General features: G+C 35.9%; 1 protein-coding gene across 1 annotated transcript; it reads left to right on the plus strand.

Annotated features, from left to right (window-relative positions):
- Positions 1-1113: 1113 nt before the first annotated feature.
- Positions 1114-19318, plus strand: LOC145693968 (uncharacterized). Its single transcript, XM_081770128.1, has 2 exons — positions 1114-1357; positions 18700-19318. Exon 2 carries the CDS (start codon positions 18706-18708, stop codon positions 19183-19185), a length of 480 nt encoding a protein of 159 aa, XP_081626254.1. The 5' UTR covers positions 1114-1357; positions 18700-18705; the 3' UTR covers positions 19186-19318.
- The last annotated feature ends 3162 nt before the right edge of the window (positions 19319-22480 follow it).

Consider the following 22480-nt stretch of genomic DNA (forward strand, 5'->3'; position numbering starts at 1 on the left):
AAAACAACGTTTGACCTTTTTGAACCGTTTGCATCTAAATGAGGACCCGAAATTTCCCGATTTGGTTCATTATTTCCCGGCGAAGGAAAATATATACCCTATAAAAGCCGACCGAACTGACGTTCCCTCTGTTTTGTTCGCGATGCTTGACCTACACGCGTAGGCGGAGAAATAGGGGCATTGTCCCCAACTTTTGACAAAAAATAAAAATGCCACCTATAAGATCCTTCAATTCTCATTTGTATTTACAGTGGACCCCCCCCCCCCAGCAGATAAAAGGTCTGCCCCCAGGAGACAGTTCCTAACTCCGTCCATGCCTACACGTCAAGCCTCCCAAAGATAGCCGAAAAAAGGGGAGGGTGGAAGTACATTGCTCACTAATACAAAACTGAAAAGTATGTTGATTCGACCTACTCGGAGATTAGGGTGAAGAGCTCCCTAGAAAGTGTCGCCCCCCGTATTGCGGGGTTTCGCGTCATGGTAGTTACGCTCCTGCTGCTATGCCTATTATCGTAGAAAATGAAATGAAATTAAATCTTTGAGTTTTACGTCCAACGGTTATGTCAGCTAGGCTAAGATAATAAGAAATGAATGAAATGAAGAAAGTAGGAGGAAACGGGAGAACCCCGAGAAAACCCACGCACGCGGTTTCTGCATCACAAAATTCACTTGGCGCGAGCTGGGATCGAACCAAGGACCCCATGCACCAGAGGTAAACGCTCTACCACTGAGCCACTGCAGCCCCTATCGTAGACTTGCGTTGCACTGACGAAGGCCTTTACGGAGTATTGCCACTGTATGTTTAAGTCAATATGATGCTGTGTAAGGCTACTCTTATTTAGTTATATTCCTACATTACGTATTTCCGTTGTTTTAAAAACAAAAATGAAAATTAAAAAAAAAAAAAAAAAAAAAACATCATTCCTGTGTTGAAAGTTAATGTTTATATAACGAATTAGCCAGATGGAAGTGTTTCCCCATTTTGACATTTCAGAATAGTAACCCATGTAAGTGTAAATGTCAGAAGTGTAAAGTTAAAAAGGTTTCGCAATAAGTTTAGTAGTGAGAAATGTTTAATTATTGTTCGCTGTTACTAAGCAAAGTTTTATTATTGTTAACTGTTGCTCAGAGCGCAATCTAGCTCGGTACGATGCTTAAGCAGCATGCAGGATGAGGTCTCCTCCACTCAGGAGGAGCCTGAGGATACGGCTGCCATGAGGAAGGAAACAAAATGGTAAACAGAGTCCCATAAGTTGGTCGCAGCAGCACGCTACAATCCATATGGAATCCTTGAATCTAAAAATAGTGCATTATTATAGATTTCCGTACCTTCAAGGAAATGATAGCAATTACAAAGGTAAATTATTAAATGTAGTGACTATTTTATTCTAAAAGAATGCGCGGAATTCAGTAATGCCTCCGATGTAAGTCGGAAATTTATTTATGACTATCTGTCGTAGACTTTTCAATCTCGGTTGGTTTAAAGTTAATCATTGGATCGATCCTCGTCTACTGGATAAAGTTGAAGACAATAGGCCTTATGCAGAGTCGTTTTGACTTATGATTAGCGTCATACTAAAGAGTTATACTAACATATATTTCCTGCAGTAGTTAGGCCTTTAGTATGATGCTAAGCATACGTCAAAACGACTCTGCATAAGGCGGTAACCGTTTAGCCGCCGAGGGATCTCTAGTGTAACGTTTGGTGTATATAGAGCGTTTATAGGTTGCGTTATATAGTAGGTCCAATAGATAGATGTAACGCAACCTTTGCAGACATTAACTTCCGTAACTGAGATTGGATTTCAATGACATTTTGCTGATGCATTGAGTCCCTTAATTCTCCAGTCCAGTTCGACGATGGGTGTCGTAGGTGCAAGGGGAAGTCTGACCACCTCCCATATACACGTGGCAGTAACCATGGAGCTAGAAAGACGAACAAACATCACTCACAAACTTTTGCACAATTGAACACAAACGAAAGCGGTCCTAATTGCTGAACCATGAATAGTTTTTGAGATCTAGCATGAAACATTCCCGAACATTAAAATTTTTCTGGGATACGACCATCGTCACGCACGTGTTTTCTTCGTGTTTTTACCATGTCCTCACTTTTTTCTCCATGTAATATCAGTCTCGACTTTTTTTTTTTTTTGTAATAGTTTATTCAAATATAGAATTACTTTGTGGCCAACGCAACAATTTTCAGTACTTTGCCCTCTTGAAATATTACGCTTCAAATATTACGCCATCAAAATTACAAACTCCAACTTTCGGACCCCCATAAATCTACGTCACCAGTAGTATCATAACTCTGGATATTTCTGCAGACTCTTTACATGCAATATTATTCAGCATAAAACTTATGAACCCCCCACTTTATGCCATTCCAACATACAGCCCCCTTAAAAGTGCAATTTCCTGTACTTTTCTGGTGATTTCACGTATCGGTTTACAACCCTATATATTTATTTAGAAGCAAGAGCATATGTATTCTCCGTGTACCTCAGTCTCTTCTGTAAACATTTGTTTTTGTTTAATGTTCGTCAGATTCGTACTTCCTGAGCAACTGTAGTTTTCGTACATGCTTGCAAATGAATAAAATGGCACTTCACCGGGAACAAAGATGGCCGCCATTCACGAACATTTGTACTGTACATACGACAACGTCAATAGTGTTATTGACGTTCTCAAACACAAAGTTCATCACATTCCAATTTATATAATTTTAGGAGATGGTCGAGCAACCACTTTCACCATCTTTGGACCACTTCAGATGGATTGACACAGGGGAATCTTACCTACTGCAACTTTTTTATTTTTTCCTTTGGTTTTTGTCATTCGGGGAACAATACTGGAAGAGAGTAGAAAATTTCATATACATGCGAGGTATCGTCAAAAGGTAACATCGAACAACTAATATCTAACAAGTAAAGGTCACGTTTGGGTGAATCAAGTTGCTGCCCGAGACATACGTGATAAAGTAGTACTAAGTGTGCTCAATATGTCAGGGAAGTTTTAGGTGCAAAGCTCAGAGGGTTTGGGAGATACAGCCACTAGAAGGTCATATGGAGGTACATGTTAGGCGGCCTATACACTATAGGATAGATTCTAGGAAATTTCTTACGAGAGTCAAAATCTCAACATGTATGGCATCAGATTCCATGTCATTTCCTGTGTTCTGAACGATCCTATGAGATTTCTCTTGCTTAGAGCACGCTCTACTTCGGAAAGAAAATTCGTAAGATTTCGATTTAAGCCACATCTGGTGAGAGAAAGTGGAAACAAAACAAATGAAAACAAACAACTGATGAGGTAGCCAATGTTTTGCTAATTGATATGCTGCAAGATTTTCTGCCAAATATCCATGCTCTTTGTTTTGTGTGGGAAATTAAATAGTAGTAAAGAAAATTGAATTGGAGTAGGGATGCTCTTTGCCCACATACTTCTTTGTGGTTTTCGTTTTTTAATATAACCGGCGAGAACTGTTGTTACAACCACTATAGCTTGTGCTTCCTCACGCTTAGTTTCGGAGCCATAATTGCTTCTATTCTCCAGGGTTTTGTTTCCTACGACACGACAAGATGCTTATCAAAATGCTATCGTGTAAAAGCACCATGTACTTTTGATGCCATAGAATATTATACGAGATTTTTGGAAACACATCTGAGACGAGAAGTGCTATGGAAAATACTTCCGTCTAAAACTAGCCTAAGGAGGGAAAAGGGAGATTTTACGAATATGAGATAAAATGTAGGGAAATTTAGGTTTTCCACTAATGTTATGTTACTAAGCACAGCGGAAATATGACAAAGACGATTATTATTATTATTATTATTATTATTATTATTATTATTATTATTATTATTATCCACAAGCCTTTCGCGGCCTGGCTTCAGGATGTTATTACCAAATGTCTGGGAATTGACCAAAGCTGCACGTGTTGCTATTGCTCTGGGCGACATTATCACAGTAGAAAGAAATATCTTCAAGCTCATAAATAGATCAAGGGTGTTCCGCCCTGTCAAAAAGTTCAAGCGACATGGTCCTGGGAAGGAGCGATTGCTGAGATAAGACTGGCGATATTTAGAAACTTGTCATTGGTGTTCTAATTTTTAAATAGCTCCTAAATATTTTTAAGGAAATATATTCAAGGAAACTGAATCTCTTGGATTCGGAAGTCTTTGTTTATTGCGAGAGGTCGCGAATTCAAATCGTCGTAAGCACAGACGTCATTAGCCTGGTGCAAGGGAGTGGGTGCACCCTTAGAGTGAAGACCCAGATTTTCAGTGTTTCGGGGAAGATAACATTGAAGTAATAACAGAAGACCAAAAGCACAAAAGGTATGTTGTGGAGATGAGCACAGTATAATAATAATCCATAGATACGCAACAATATATATATACACCGGATGTTCTAAAAATGGCGCCCACGAACCACAGAGCACTAATGTACAGGCCAAAATAAAGCGAAAATGTTATAGGATGGTTTGCTCTTCTGGGCCTCCTTCAGTCGTTATAGGAAATCAAAATTTCACAATGTGGCAACGTCACATATTAACTTGGAACCAAATACATCAAGCCGTTAATCGATTACCACACTAATAAGTGATGCTAGTATCAATCTTTATCGACTTAAGCTGTCATATGGAAATAATCGATGCAACTATTTGATAGATTAGTGGATCTACTCTATGGTTCTTTATTTGCGGCATTGCCAGATAATGCAATTTGTGTGTCCAGACGAGGTCTCGAATATATTGTAATATCCCACGTAGTATTGTGTACAATCAACACTTTACGCTTACTTTATAAACACCGTCACATGGTTTTAAGTGATGATACCACGTGGATCCACTATAACAAGCAGACGACGGACTTCCGGCTCCTCCTACGAAGCAGACGACGCCACCGCCGTCTGGGGATCTATAAATTCGGCAGCCAACAGCGGACCAGCACCATTTCTCTGGTGTTCCTCCTACTGTTTACTTCGGAATATTAGGAGTAACCTAACCCCAGGCCTCTAGTCTTGGCTCTTCCTTTCTCCTGGCTTATCCTGCTTTGGGGCTCTGTTGGGAATCCTACATTCAGTTGCTTAGCCTGCTACGGGGCTCTGTGACCACTAACCTCCTCACTGCTTGCCAGAGAGCTTTGGGGAAACCTTCCCAATTTCCAGTCTTGGGTCTAAAAATTATTTGAATAATTACATTAAAATTGTGTTCGGGTTCGCCAAATACTATTTATGAATATGCAAATTGTTTTTGCATATTTACTCGCCGCCCTGGCAAGTTATAACATGCCTAATAAGCAGAAAGCTGAATGTACGTGCGTTGATCCATAAAAGCCTGATTTACACCGCACGAGGCTCGATTTTTATAATCCTATTTTCCCCATACGGTACTCCAGAGTGCTAAAAAAATAGGTGCGTAGTTAATTAGAACATACTTACAAAGGATATTCACTCGCTGCATGGCTGAAATAAAATCACTATTGTAGTTTTATTGGGAAACAGCTGTACTGGCCGTCACTTCGCTAAGCAATTAAAATTATTGCATAAATTAATTTAGTTATGAGACTAAAAGAATTTATGTAAATATAGAACAGAAAATTTACTATAAATACTATTAACTGTATCTGTGAGGGTCAGCTCAGCTAAGTTCCCAATTGTTTTGAAAATTCTCTAATTGGCCTAGAATAGGTTGGGAAATCTGAATCGTTTTAGTAATAACAATTTAAAAAATTTAGGTAACAGTAATACATTTTTAATTATCTAAACTTGTAATAAAATTTAAATTGAACAATAATAAAAAAAATGAAATGACATGATCATTTCAAGTTGAAATGAATTGTGAGACAAATGTCACTAAAATAAAATAATAAAAAAAGAAAATATGGAACACGTTGTCTGAAGAATCTGAAGGATTCTTTTTTTTATGCTGTTTAAAAATAAATCTTAGACAATACTCAAAGATTTGAATTTAGTGAGAAGTTTACCTTTTTTTAGTAATTGATTATTATATAAATTACAAACAATATTTTCTATTTTTACCTTTTTAAAGATGAATATTCTAGATATTCCAAAAAAAATTAAATGTACATGGTATCATTCTTTCGTCTTTCTGATATAACCCTTTGTGTGTAATTTATGTAGTCCAGAAGACAATATTTTATTCATCAACCACAGAAGGAGAAAGTAGGGAAATACCTACGCTTGAGAAATAGATAATTGGCGAAGGTAGGAAAATTAGATGATTTTGAATGCTAGCAAGACATGACTATTATTTAGATTAATTAAAGATGAAAAGATAGTGAACGTTTTGATTTGAGCAGTGCACTGATTTGACTTCAACTGTCTACTTTAAATTGAAAATTCTCTACACATGTGTATAGATCTAAGATAATAATATCCAATAATAATAATAAAATACCTCGTAGTATAAAAACAAACAATCATATATACTTGGACACATATACTAGATAGTCATATGATATATACACAATGATTACTAGAACATATATATAGATATCAGAGTTTATACTTAACTTGGCCAATATTTCTTTGTAAACGTCGGTACCTTATATTTGTTTATTTTACTTTGCGCAATATTTTACTTCATAATTATGAAGATCTGTCTGTGCGGCGCTTGCGCAGACAGATGTCTTTTTTATGTTTAGTTGCTTATTTACGAGTTAATTTTGTCCTAATGATACTTTTCTCTATTTACATGCTTAGGGCAAGAATTATACTCTATGCCTTTCAATTTAGGTACACCCTGTCAATACAAATAAAAATACCTATATCTAGCCAACAGATTACATTCGTCTTCTAACTGACAATTACGAGCTTTCTGGGTATGTACTTGCTAAATAAAAAAAATCTGTTGTTAGAAATACATTACAAACGTAAAGATCATTCACTCAATTAATACTTGCATAGTAATGCTTTTCTGACACATTAATCTCGTCGTGCAATAACCTTTTTATACTGTCACAAAATTTTCTACATATTATATCTTTCAATCAGCAAACAGCACTAACATCTAGAATATAAGGAGATAATTCTCGAAATCTAACACTAATTAGCTGTGTGATTATAAATGGTTAAAATGAAAAAGTTAATCACAAATACATTTTAAAATATCGTTTTCAGTTATAGTTTCTTAAAAAAAATAATAAAAGATAACTGTTCAGTCAGTCAAGGCCGGATTACTACGATTCAATTCTCGTCTCGATACATGCATGAGTTTGGCCAAGTCCAGAGGATGGGATCGTCCACAGTAATGTCGCAACAGGTTACAAATTGAGAAATTAATATAAAGGTTTTGTCCTACCTTCCAGTAGATTCCCATGTTGAAGCTTACTTTTCGATAGTATTTACCACTTTTATTCATCACTGGTCGACCACTTGCAATACTCAAGTTCCTGTGTTTCTTGTGACTGCAGCATCCCGTTCGACTCCCGAGATGTGTATGGTCACCCGCCGATCTCTCTCTCTCCTCCTTAGGCCTTTGGTTCTCTCTGGATGTTTAGGCCGTCATCATCGGACTGTAGCATCCAAGTTCCTCCTCATATCTAGGCGTCTCGGCGTCTCTTCATAGGTTGTCTCGGTCAATGTGATTATAGAAGTCCAATATTGGTGAATCCGACTGATAAACTGATTAACAAATGATGTATCTGTATATATGTTGGTCACAATTATCACAATTGGTCACAGTCACAAATCAAATTTTCGTTGCACTCCGTTATAAGTCGATATAAATGCAAAATAGAGTATAGTTGGGAGAACGTTCGGAATTTGATTAAACTTTATCAGTGTTTTTATGAGTGAACTCCTTGCGGCACTGCTAGGTGTTTAGCACTTCATTGTATACGGTTGCTCTACACGATAAAAATGATAAATAAAAATGTGTGTGTGTGTGTGTGAGAGAGAGAGAGAGAGAGAGTTCTGTAGTACGTGTTCTTGGTGTCACTTCTCAAACTTAACTGCCCTTTCTTTGAGTATCTTGCAACCGTCTTTCTTTAAAAAATAACGTATGTTCTCCCAATTCCAGTTTTAAAATTTTAAAATTGCCAAAATAGGTTGTTGTTTGTGCGTTGTCCTTTCTTTCTTCCTAAAATGTTAAAATGTGCTAATGGACTTCTAGCTTGCAATATCGTGCCGGTGTGGTTCCTTCGGTTTTATCATGTGCTCTTTTTTACGAGAGCTATTGTGAAGATTCTCTTTCTAGACAAACTGTCTAGCTTTACAATAGAACTTGGGTGTATCTGCGGGCTGTGGGTGGTCGTGGTGAATAAAGACTTTTAAAGACTTCCGTTACTCAGGTGTCTCATTTACCGCTGAAAGGCTAGATACCGTTGGAAAGCGAATAAAAAAATACATGTTTTGAAGAAAATAAGAAATACAGATTCTTCATTTTAAAAGAAAAATTATATTTCAAAATAATAATATACTAAAGAATATACTTTGCACTAAAGAATATACTTTGCACTAAAGAATATACTAATAAATGATTTACTAATTAATTGGGTCGCAATAAAAACTGTCACAAGTTATAGAGAAGGACAGTGTCAGAAAAAAAATTAACGGCCTAAAGAACACAACAAGAGGCTGAATCCTACCAGTTGTTCCTGCAGAAATGGTTTCTATTATGAGTTAATCTTTTGTTTTTAAAATAGGTTCAAAGTTAATGAATTGTGACCACTCCATGAAGCTAATAACAAAATGGGCTTTGCATTAGACGCTTGAAGAATGATCTTGCAGCCATGATCTCACAAGACTTGATGTTAATTTTCCCGGATTTGATGCATTCACAAGGATATTTTCAAACTTAAAGAGGTTGTGTTGGACTATAAGATCAAATGTACCATTGTTTTCTTACAAAACAATTAACAGTAGTGATAACAAAACACTATTTGCAGAAATTAAAGGCTGTATGATGTAGCTACGAGTTTACTGACTGTGCCACACTTTCTACTGTTTGTGTCCCTATAAACACTAGAGTACGTCCCGTCTGCATCTCCAAATTAAACTGTATTGATCAGAGTTATAAATATTTTCTTTTCCAATAACACGTGTTGCTTCACATTCGCGACAAATGCATTGGCACTGGCTTCTTACTTTTTTGGCTATAGATTTAATCAAACGTCCTGTTAAAATAAATACAGAAAGAGGTTTCAAATCAGACTGCACCTTCTCTTAGTAGCCCCTGCCAATTATAATTGTTCTTGAATAACTGCAGAACATTTCAAACCAGAAGACTATTTGTAATTGTAATCATCATATTGGATCCGCCAATTTGAATTTTGTAATTTTAACGTCAGGTTCTGAATCACTGTCCTAAAACCCCCTTGGCAATAAGCTGGCCGTATCATTTAATCTTCTATTTTAATAATTATTTTCTGTTTATGCTTGGAGGCCACCTCTAACGTTCAAAGGGTGGTTTCTACCCTTAAACCTGCACCATTATTTTTTGACGTACGTGACGATTATTTTTTTGATATTCTACAAGTATGCAAAGTTTCATTCAAATCAGTAAATTACACTTCCTCTCCTTGTTAGTGCTGTTCAAATGGGACAAATAAGCTAATTGACGGACCTGAAGTCAGAACAAAAAAAAAAAAAATAAATAAATAAATAAAAATAAAAAATAAAATAAAATAAAATAAAACGCCGATGTTACGAAGAGACTGAGCAACGTTTGTGAAAATTACACATCTGATGATGTAATTACAGTCTTAAAAGGAATTGAATATAATTTTAGATTCTGAGTTGAGTGACTATGTAATTTTAATTTTTTCAACAAAATTCCATTGAGGTATTATTCAGTTTGTATATATTATTACTGTGTCTCAGGAACTTTGTGCAATATATTTATTTCTATTTCTGAATATTTTGCAGTAAATTTGATTTTTGAATTAGATTTGATTATTCTATAAAACTCGTCTATGTACGTACACCTCTGAATTGAAATTATTGTTACGAATGGATTGGTGTTGTATTATCGTCCTGTTTTAATAACAATGTTAATCACTTTACACTATTGCAGAGTGGCTACACTATGATACTTCATGATTGTTCATTACAAGCATATGATTAATGCAATAAAATATTAGGATATACACCGAAACATCCTTTACAGCCAAGCGTCCTAACACCGAAACGTCCTTACACCGTAATGTCCGTACACCGAAACATCCGTACACCGAAACATCCGACACCAAAACATCCTACACCGAAACATCCTAGACCCCACTAGCGTAAATTAGGTTTTCCTGACTTGAATTCTTTTCAAAAAGATACAGCTGTTAAGAAATCTTTGAACCAATATCAATGTGCATTTCATAATGTCTTACAAATATAAACTTATGGAAACATAGACTTCACCATTGTATTACATGACCCCCTTCCTATTTAAACAAGTCGAGCGATACAAGATGGCCGATTTCAAAATGGCGGCCATGATAAGCATACCCTCAAATAGATGTCTTCTTCCTCCCGGTGTCGGTTAATGTGCTTTTGTTTTTAATCCCTTTACCCGTTTTACAAATGAAATGAAATTTTAAAACTTGAAACACATTGACATGGCTTATTCTGATCAGTAGGTTTTTGGCTACTGCGGCCGTCTTTATGGACGGAAGCAATTTAAATTTTACCTACGCTCTTTCTTGATATTCCACACTTCTCTTCCAAGTTTGGTCAATAAACCAGATTTCGATAGCAATAGGTTTACTTGTAAGAGAAGGAAACTCTGAAACACTGGTACAGAACCTTCTTGAAAAATTGTGAGGCACAAGAGTGAAATATTTAAAAATTCATTCACTGTCTGCATTTCCATTTGAGTTATTTTTCAGTAAAAAAAAATAGCTGCTATAAGCAATGAATAGGGTGAGTGTTTTCACCAGGACATTTTCAGATGAGAAAACGTTATAAAGGGAAATGAGTATAAAAGATAGACCAGCTAGAATATATATACAGAGAGAGAGAGAGAGAGATTCTACAGACCTTGATGCAAGTTAGTTGTAAACCTGGGGCCTCGCATCACCGGCCCTGTTTTCTCTAAATAGAAAATTCAAGTTTTTTATTGACGCTAAGTGTCTGACTTCATTAAACATTTAGCCCGACAAAGTCGGAAAATTCACTCGTTATTAGATATTTTTAGCAGACTACAATTTTGAAATACACCACATTGAAAATTTGCAGCATCCTGCAGATATTTTTAATCGTTTAGAACAGAAACAGGACATACAACGTGTCGAAGAGCACGAAAGTGACAATTTTTCTGACACTGAGGACGCTAAAGTTTTTGCATCTCACTGACTGAAGCAGACCCTTCAAATTAACCAACCCGTTACAACGGTATGTTGTATACTTGTATTGTATAACTTGCATTTTCTTCGAGCAATAGTTGGTTTACAAATAAGTACAAGCCAGTTTATTTTATAGAGGAAGAAAAAGAAGAAAATAATATAAGATTAATATACAAGGATCTTATAAAATAGAGGATCTGCCCATATTTATATCTTCATCCTATTGAATCAATGAAGCCAAAAAACAACAGAGAATCGGCACGTCTGATTAGGTACTCTCGTTTATGCCATCGTCTGACTGGCTACTTTCGTTTCCGCCATGATTGTTGGTTCAAAACATTGCGATCCTATCGGGCGGAGTAGGCAGAGTAGGGGTGGCGAAACTGAGACGTATGGCTTCAAGATTTTGTTGTAAGTGCAGATCCTCTATTTTATAAGATCCTTGTTAATATAGGTATTTCAAATAAATAATTGAAGGTGAATATGTAACTAAGAACGACAAAAAGAAGGTTGTCATAGAAACAAACAAACACGATATAATGTAATGTGATAGTCTCGCTGTTATGTTGTATGAGAGTTAATATTTTTAAAAAGCATCTAAAGATAATAAAAGATTTAATAAGGTAATTTAAAATCGGTCAATTTTATTATCTAACGAACCAGTGAGTGAGTTTGTTACATATTATAACGGTGCCGGAACATCGGGAAACTGTGATTTAGATTAGATAGTAAATCTTTATCACCATTTACCGAGACGTAAATTTCACTTTACTTCGCAGTGGAACAAAAATATACGGAAGTATAAAGATGAGTGTCCCGAGAAATGACTCTATTGAGAATATAGATACGGAAGATGGAACGAATACTTCTGAAAATGTTATTAATAGAATGCCACAAGAAACAACTCAACTGAACGTTATCTTGGAAGTAATCCTTTAACGATTGGACCAAATGCTACAACAAAATGATGAACGATGAGAACAAATGCAACAACAATGGGAACAAAGGAAACAACGAGATGATGAATGGTGGAAACAAATGCAACAACGAGATAATGAACGGTGTGAACCAATGCAACACCAAATGCAACAACAAAATATTCACATGAACCAACGATTGGACCAAATGCAACAACGAGGTGATGAACAAAATAATAACTTTAGCCAACGATTGGACCAGAGGCAACAGAGAATTGAGGAACAAATGCAATAACAAATGCAACTACAAAATCAGAAATTTAGTGCGAAAACGGAGTTACAAGAAGGTCTGCCAATTATTGGAGAAACTCCATTATCAGTCAGTAGAAATGCGTTAAATGAACCTGATCATTCTACAGATCCTGAATTTCCATCGACGAAGAAATATGACATTATTGATTTGAATGTGTGGATGAAATTAGCTGTATGTTTGCAAAAACATACAGCGGTATTGGTTGGATCAGAGTATCCTAACTTCTTTCCTCATTCGAATGTTTTTGACTGCTTTACTGATACTGTGTGTAACGAAGATTCTGGTATGTATCAGTGTGCGAAAAGTTATGATCATTTTCGTCTTAGGAACGCTATTGACTGTCTGTATTCTCAGTATATTCAACATGATATTAATCCTGTGGTTCATGTAGCAGGAAGAAAGTTGATTCCAGTATTCGTGAAATGCAGAAAGAAAACGCGTGTTCCTACTAGTGCTTGTAGTGATTGGCCGATTGAATTGAATGTGTTGAATTGTTCATGAACAAACAGACCAAAATGATATTAGTGAACAATCCGATGGTGCTTGTACAGAACGTGATGCAGTGCGTTGATTCCAATCACTTAAGCATGACATTGCAACATTTTGAAAATCCCCAATGGTGCAATACAGTACTAGCCTGAATCAAACTAACATTAATCGAAACCAAATTCGAAACATCCCTGTGAGATTAAAGTGTGATCCCAGTGTAAAAGGTGATGTTAAATTCATATGTACCGATAATGTAATCGAACCTCATTGCGGAAGAAACAGAAACTATGGCAAGACAGAATACCGTCGATGGCATGTAAAGGTCAAGTACAGATCCATTAGGAGATACGATATTTCAACACCAGTGAAACGAAGGAGAACTGAACCTAATTTTACCGGTAATGCAGCACAATCTAATCACAACAGAAATAATATAGTTTTTCAGAATCGCTGCGTAGATGGCAGAAATTATGGTAGTAGAAATCACAATATGATAACATCACATGATAGACAAGAATGTACGCAAGATAGTGCTACGCAATGTAACCTAACTCAATCCTATGGTAATATAACGTAACCTAATGTTGTGGCGTCCGAAAGAATATAATCGATTGATTTTTTTGCTTTAAATACCGTTATGATTTTATGTTATTCGTACCTTTTTTGAATTCTATAAAGTTAATGTAAATATGACATTTTGTTTCAAAAGGATAAAACTAAGAGTTCTGGAGATATATAACGCATAATGTTATATTTTAATTCATGTTAATGTATGTCTTGATGTTATGTCTTGTTTTCGATATTATCAGTATTTCGTCTTCGTTCTGAATTTGTTTTGTATGTTTATGCTATGATTATTCCTTGTTATTCAAAATGATAACTTGTGAATGTTTGTTACATAACATTGAAGCTTTAACAAATGCAATAGACAATTGTAATTTAAAAGAACAAATAGCTTAGCATAATGTTTAGGTATCAAACCAACGTATAACTGAAATAATTTATAAAATATATCTTTGTCAACTTTCTTTTGTGATTTTGCTCGAACAATTTTGATTTGATTAATTAACATCTTTAAGGCTTAAAAACGGACCTAAAATAATTTACAAACTTGACTTCTGACGTGCCCTATTTTCGATATAAAATGTAAAAATATAATTAATTATGAAATTGAAAATAAATATATTATTATTGATGTAAAATAAATATAAGGAAAAATAATTGTGATACGTAATATAATTTGTATATACAAGGGTCGTCTAAAATGTGCAAAAGTTAACGGTCCAGAGTTCTTTTTCTTTTAAGTAGTAAACTATTAAAAGAAAAGTCCCTTGAGCGCCATATACAACAGTATGTTGTATACTTGTATAACTTGTATTTTCTTCATATTTTCTTCGAGCAATAGTTGGTTTACAAATAAGTACAAGCCAGTTTTAAAGAGGAAGAAAATAATATAAGATCAATATAGGTATTTCAAATGAATAATTGAAGGAGAATAGGTAACGAAGAACGACAAAAAGGTTATCATAGAAACAAACAAACACGATATAATGTAATGTGATAGTCTCGCTGTTATGTTGTATGAGAGTTAATATTTTTAAAAAGCATCTAAAGATAATAAAAGATTTAATAAGGTAATTTAAAATCGGTCAATTTTATTATCTAACGAACCAGTGAGTGAGTTTGTTACACCGTGACACTACCTAATTTGGCTGAAGAACAAAAAAAGGACACTTCATTTTCGGATATCATCACTGTGCTAGAAAATAAGGAACATAATAAAATGTCAACACTCCGTGCCGCAAAATATTTCTGTCTTAAAGATGGACTATTATATAGGACACACAAACATCCTCAATTAGGACTGTTATATGTGCTCTGCATACCAAAATCTTTACTAAACAAATGGTTTGATGTTATTCATAATAACCCATTGGCACCTCACTTTGGATATACTAAAACTTATCAATCGGCATTGCGGAAATATTATTTCCCTAGTATGAAAGCATATATAGCAAACAAGATAAGGGCGTGAACTCTGCCAGAAATTTAAAAAAGCTACCAACTAAGCCATCTGGTCAATTACTCCATCATCCTACTTCAGCTATTGCTACTGTGTGGCAGTATGATTCGATAGGAAAAATACCAGCTGGACAAGGAAACTTTAGACATATACTTGTTGCAATTGATATGTCATCGCGTTTCTGTATTACAAAGGTTGTGGATAAAATTACAGCTGAAGAAATTGAAGTTTTTCTCATATACGAAATCACCCTTAAATATGGAGCTTTTTCGTACCTATATTTAGACAGATACCCTCTACATAACGCAAAGAGACTACAAAACTTAGCAAAGTTCTACAACATTGAATTTAAGTTTTGTCCTGCAAACAATCACAAAAGTTTGGGTGTAGTGGAAACATTGCACAGAATTATACAGAATGCTCTTAAATTTTTTGTACAGGAAAATCGAAATCAGTTACTGAAGCTCATTCCATATATAACTTTAGCGATTAACTCCTTCATCCACGGAATCATCATCTGCTTTTCCAGTTCTTTACCCGTCCGTATGAATTCAGACATCTTGTTGGTGAATTGTTTCACTATTTGACACCTACGTAACGTTTCTGGTTATTGTTCTGAGAACGCATTTTTTTGTGTACGTTGTTCAAGACTTAAAAGTATACCGTATATTTACTATCATACCCACGTAGCAAAGTCATTACGGTACTTTAATGCAGTGATTTATCTACAACCCCTAATACCCCTCCAGCAGCCCCTAAAATTTACGGACACCCTCGGAAATTCCTTACACCCCCCAACTAGGGGGATGCAATATTAAATAATTCATTCTCGTTCTGCCTAAAGGCCCTCCAGGACTTTGTAGAAAATATTTTAAATGACCTTATCTTTAGGCAGAACGGGAATTCCCGTTCTGCCTAACCTTTGGAGACAGGAAATTCTATGCGAGGAGGAACTTTTTAGGAAAATGCACCACTGAAAAGCTTGACTCCTAGCGTGCTTGTATGCAGATCGGAACTCATGTATAAAATGGCTGTAGTAACGAGGGCGGGGACTAAATCCAAGCGGTCAAAATGCAAGTAAAATTCTGACGAAAGCAAACTCCAAGGGGCAAAATCACAGGAATATAGATTGGATGTACCAGTGCACATCCTATAAGATTACTTTTTCCCTTCAATTGTCATATATATTCCAAAATCAAGCAAAGCACACAATGCAAGATTCAATGGAAATCAACCTTTACACGGCTGCGATCGTCAGAACAACATTTGGTCAATCGATTGCCAACGATTTCGTCTTGACGTCACATCAAGCATAAGAAAGTTGACGCTAATTGGCTCTGGCTGTAGAAGGAAATCCAATGCAATCGTTCGCTAACCACACTTTTTTTTTTTTTTTTAATTTCAGCTTAAGACAGATAAAATTCAGTTAACAAAGAAGGATTGAGACCAATACAATTTTGAATTTACAGAACAGTATATACACACAGTATACTAATCGTGTTAAGACGCGAAAAAAATGTGCAAATAATCCATTGCTCGTTGCAAAAGGAATATTTGCAAGCTGTATATATAAAAAACATGCAACAATAATAGTAATAATTTATTGTTCATTATTATTATGATTAATTGGTGGCTCAGTGATAGAGTGCTTACCACTGGTGCATGAGGTCCCTGGTTCGATCATTGGCCAAGTAAGTTTGTGATGGACAACATCGTGTGCGTGGTTTTCCTTGGATATTCTCGTTTCCTCCCTTATTCTCATTCCACCAATTCTTCCTTCATCATTCACTTATCTTAATCATCCATCTCCCTTAGATAATGTTATTGTTTTATAATGAAATGTCCTGGTGGAGAATTTCTGATTGTTCCAAAGGAAATAAACAATATGATAACTTTTCTTTTTAGGTTTTCAATTTATATGAATTTTTGTGTACACTGTTCCAGACTCGCCAGTTAATCATTAAGATTTCATTTAGTTTTAGTATAGCTGAACACATTCTCTGTTCTTCTTAGAAATACTCTATGCATATGTATGTGTATGTATGTATGTATATGTACTTATATGTATCTATTTGAATTTGTAAATATATATATATATACATGTGTGTGTGTGTGTGTGTGTGTGTGTGTGTGTGTGTGTGTGTGTGTGTGTGTGTGTGTGTGTGTGTGTGTGCATATGTATGTATGTATGTATGTATATTACTGTTTTGAACAAGGATGTTATAAATAGAGGATCTGCCCATATGTATCTTCATCCTATTAAATCGATGAAGCCAAAAACCAACCGAGCATCGGCACGTCTGATTGGGTACTCTCGTTTATGCCATCGTCTGATTGGCTACTTTCGTTTCCGCCATGATTGTTGGCTCAAAACATTGCGATCCTATTGGGCGGAGTGGGCAGAGTAGGGGTGGCGAAACTGTGACGTATGGCTTCAAGATTTTGTTGTAAGGGCAGATCCTCTATTTTATAAGATTCTTGGTTTCGAATTATGAAATCTCATGTTAATGGAGATCATTTGAAAAGAAAGTATGTAATTCTTTTTTTCTTTTCTCTTATTGTAACTTTTATTTAGTTACTTTTTTTTTGAATCTATGTATTTTGTTCTATTTATGAAATTTTTATATTTTACTGTTTGTAAGCCTATTGTAATTGGGGCTTATGCCCTATAATAGGTGCAAAATAAATAAATAAATAAATAAATAAAGGGCATAATCGTGGGACATTAACCTAAATGAAAGTAATGTTTCTTTTTCTGTCTATTTTTCTGACAATTCAGAAATTTGGTTCGTAAATGCGAGTTAACTTATATAGATTCCCCTCACAATAACAAAATAAATAAATAAATAAAAATCCTTGGTCTATGCTCAATTATTCAAATTGCCATAAGCCTATTTCTAGCAATGCATTATGGTTTTAGTGCGTTTCACGTTTTTATCCTGTAGACTAAGGAAGAGGAAATGATTATGAATTAACGGGTGGAATGAGAATATGGTAGGAGATAAAACAATCCCCCGAAAACACACGGACATGATATTGTCCACCAGGCACGTACACAGGAATTTATTTTGGAAGGGGTCAAAGGCGTTTGGGGGGTTCAAATTCAATTTGATTATAAATTATATTAAAATTTGTAAATTTGCTCCTAGAATTAGACTAAATTTACAGACAAATCGGAATTTCAGGAGGGGGCTCCGGAACCCCGAAAACCATCCTCTACGTACGCCCCTGTTGTCCACCATAAACTTATATGGCCTGGGACCGATTCAGGGACCTCTCACAGCAGAGGTGAGCACTTTAGCAGTGAGATACCGTGCCCCCTTGAAAGTTAACAATTTCGACGTTGTTAGAAATAAAATATTTTTGTTCTTGTATACATTGCTTGCTTGAATAAATGCTGCACGAATAGATTAAAATTACTTTGTTTAATTGAGGGTGCTCAAGTCTCTAAGAACACTTGTAAGGGAATTAAATTCTGTCTATAAAAACCTGTCGACGTCACTCTTTTTAGTGATTGGCATATCAAATAGAAGTTCGCTAAAAGAAAGAGAAATAGCAGAATATCCTACATAAATAATCTACGTTTCGGCTTAAGAATTAATGAAAACCCTCGTTTAACTTTTTAATAATTAATGGCTAATGTTCTTTCAGTGATACATGTCATCAAGGAAAGCTTCCAAGGCAGACGAATTGACTATCCAGAACGAAGGTTTTAAGTTCATCACCGCTACTGAGTCAATGGAACGTTGTCAAGATGTTATCCAAAAATGGCGCCAAAAGGGTTACGGTAATCTAATGATACCGAAAGCTGTATCTGCCTCCAATGTCCGAACTAAACGTCTCTCATCAGTATCAAAACCTAAATCTAAAAGGAGCATTCGTTCAAATGAAGGACCAACGCGCCAATCTGCCAATAGCGACAAAGCGTGCGACATAGAAGATCGTATACCTGTTCATCGAGTTACCAATTGGGCTGTAAGAAGAAGACCACCGATACCAGAACACTTGAATCAACGAGCTCCACTAGAACCAACCATGGAAAGACTAGCAAATGGGCAATTTATAGTTAAGGCTGTTGTACATTTCTTGGCAAATGGAACAGGAGTTGATTCAAGTGAAACTTATGATTCAGTATGATGAGCTGATAATATCTGTACTTCCGTACTTCCCTTAATAACCCGACGTGAGCGGGATGTTGAGCTTATTGCCTCCCATTCAGAATGCCAGATGTGGGTCCTGTTGATAAGTACGAATATACGCTAGATTCTCATACAGTTGTTTCATTATTATTGTAGCAATAGGAATCTAAAGGTTTGGCCTCTAAGTAGACGTGAGATGAGGTGAAGTGACTGTGAATTTAACGTCCCTTTCGCCAGCGAGGCTATATCAGACGGGACCTACTGTTTCAAAACTTGATCATATTTGTTTCTAAGCACCTCTATTGTAAAGCGAGAATGAGCTCTTATATCTTGTGCCATAAGATATATTTTTCAAGCTATTGTAAACTTCTTTCGTAGAAATGGTCCTACTACTCACTTCTCCACGTAATTTTATTACATTTCTTACATACACTGGTGAAACAAATTAAGAACACACAGTAGAACTTCGTGGATCTATCTGAAAGTTACTAGTGGTATCACAACATAGCACCTAGGAAACATCGGAAATATGTTATAAAGAATGTCCAAAAACATTATTTCAATTGCACGCTTAACCACGTGCAGGCAATTGATCGTATAGGAATGAATGTCTGCTGAAGTGTAGTATTCCACATTCGCTGTAGGTCTTGGCTAGCTGGGTAATGGTTGTTGCTTGAGGCCAACTTACGATCAGCCACATTCCCGTACGGGATCGATAGAGTTTTGATTCAATGACCTAGCAAGCCATGACAGAAGGCATCCTTCTGTAACGGACTGCATACAGAAAGACAAACCTGTTGGTCATAAAATATCAAATTTCACCTGACTTCTATAAACTAAGACGTGATTCTTATGGGTTGCATCAGGGTTGGCAGGTAATCTTCGTAAATTGCCACGGGTGTTTTCTCTCTTGCGAGAGTGAGAGATCATCGTTAATCACTTGAACGTCATTTTAGAGGGGCGTAATTTGAAGAGAGCAGGGGTAATTACAGCCCCCTGAGTCTGGGAAATGTATGCATATTAATATGCTAATATTAACACAAGGTCTGTCTGAAAAGTAAAGTCATATATTTTACTGACAAGCGACTGTATGTTGCAGCGCGCTCTATCTACTGGGAAGCAAGTGCTTGCTCAGTCGTCTCCGAGGTTTTGGAATTGAAGGACGGGCGATTTCGTAAACCTTTGTTTCGCCTCTTGTACAAGTCACGATGGAGCGCTTACTTGTAGAAGATAAGCGATCAAGTTTTGTGTGCAACTCGGCTAGTCTGAAACGCAAACTTATACTAATGGTTCGATGGGGATGAATGTTTATCACAAAGGCAAGTCTAAGATGACATAAGGCGTTTTTAAAAGGCTGTGAATAGGTCGACAACAAATCCCGCTTTGGAAGACTGTGAATAGGACGACGGAAATGTCACTTCTGTGTAAGAACTTTTGCAAACAGATCGTCGAATTCGTGTTTATTTAATGGCTCGTCCACAAGATTGTGAGCAAAGATTTGCACATGAGAAAAATATGCGCGAAGCTTGTCGAAGAATTTTGACCGACGACCGAAAATCTCACATAGTGAAAATTTGTCAAGACGTTTTGGAAATGTGTGAAAATGATCCACACTTTTTGGACAATGTTATACTGGTGATGAAAGGTGGATATATTAGTACTACCCTGAAACAAAGACGTAAACTGTGGAGTTGTACACCTGGGTGTGTCCTCGCCCCAGGAAGGTTCAAATGAGCAAATCAAAGATCAAGACCATGCCCAATGTCTTTTTTGACATCAGAGGGATCTCCACCATGAGTTTGTAGCTCTCGGGACAACCGTTAATTCTAAATGTTATATAGAAGTCCTCAGGAGACTGAGAGCAAGAATCTGGAGCGTTAGACCAGACATCAGCGGTAATTAGAAATTTCATCATGACAATGCGTCATCCCACACAGCCTTCGTCGTGACCAGCTACATCACCAAGTTTTATGTGGCAATACTTCCCCTGTCTCTACAATCCTGATTTGGTTCCCGTGGACTTCTTTTGTATTCCAATTTGAAATCCCCCTGGGAGGAAATAATTACAGAACAATTAACGATGCAAAAGCAGCTTGTGATTTTTTTTTAACCCACTTCCTGAACAGACCTTCAATTATGCCTTCTCAGATTAGAAATCCTGCTGACAAAAATGTATGGAAACAGGAGGAGGCATTATACTAATATATACAAAAATTTGATGGAGGGTAAAATTTCTGTAGGAAATTAATACGCCCTGTCGAATCCTGGTTATCTCAAAGATAACATCAAATCTTACATTATAAAATTATATTATTCAGTATTATGCCTTAATAGATGCACTTAATTAGAACAAGATGGCCTTGTATCCGATAATTTGATAGAGGGTAAAAATTTTCCTAGGAAATTAATATCATTCCCGATTCCTCTTTACTTTAAAGTCAAAGTCAAATGTTAGAATATAAATTCATACCATTCCGTGTTTTCTCTTAACACAAGTCCTCACTTTGAGTAAGATAGCTTTATATCCGAAAGAGTAACAGAAATTAATACCCACCTGTAGGTTCTTGGTTACTTCAAGGGAAAGTTAAATTATATATTTAAATTGATATCATCTGTGTTTTCTTGTAACATACATACTCAATTTAGGCAAGATGGCTTTATACCGAAGATTTGACAAGTTGTAAGATTTTCCTAGGAAATTAATATCTGTCTGTTGATTCCTAGTTATTTAAAAGCCGAAACCAAATGTATTATAAACTGATACCATCCCGCGTGTTTTTCTTAAAATTTGCATTCATGGGAAGATGGCTTTGTCCGATAATTTGATAGGAATAAAAATTTTCCTGATTAGTTAAAACTATGCTTTCAGTTCCTAGTTGTTACAAAGTCAAACGTTACATTATTAGTTGGTACCATTCCATGTTATCTCCCAACAGACCCATTCACTTTGGGCAAGATAACCTCATACAGAGCCGTCGCGTGGGCAGGGTGACGAGGGGGATGCCGAGACGACAAATCAACAAAATTCAAAGGATTCAGATTATGTTGGTAAATGATTTTTTTTTTTTTTTTGCAAAAATAAATGTCTATTAAGATATTTTAATCATGATTAGGCCACTTCTAAATAAAATGTATTTATTTATTTATTTCATAAGGACAACACAACAGGCTAATGCCAAGTTACAGCGTTGTGCATAATTATGTAACAAACTATTATACACAAGTATACTTCGTTTAATTATGAAGAAGTTATTGCCTTACAATTGTTTTGAACTTGTTTTCGGGCATGCTAA

Source organism: Thermobia domestica, chromosome 9 (genome assembly GCF_964235325.1).
Source record: "Thermobia domestica chromosome 9, izTheDome1.hap1.1, whole genome shotgun sequence".
Classification (NCBI taxonomy): domain Eukaryota; kingdom Metazoa; phylum Arthropoda; class Insecta; order Zygentoma; family Lepismatidae; genus Thermobia; species Thermobia domestica.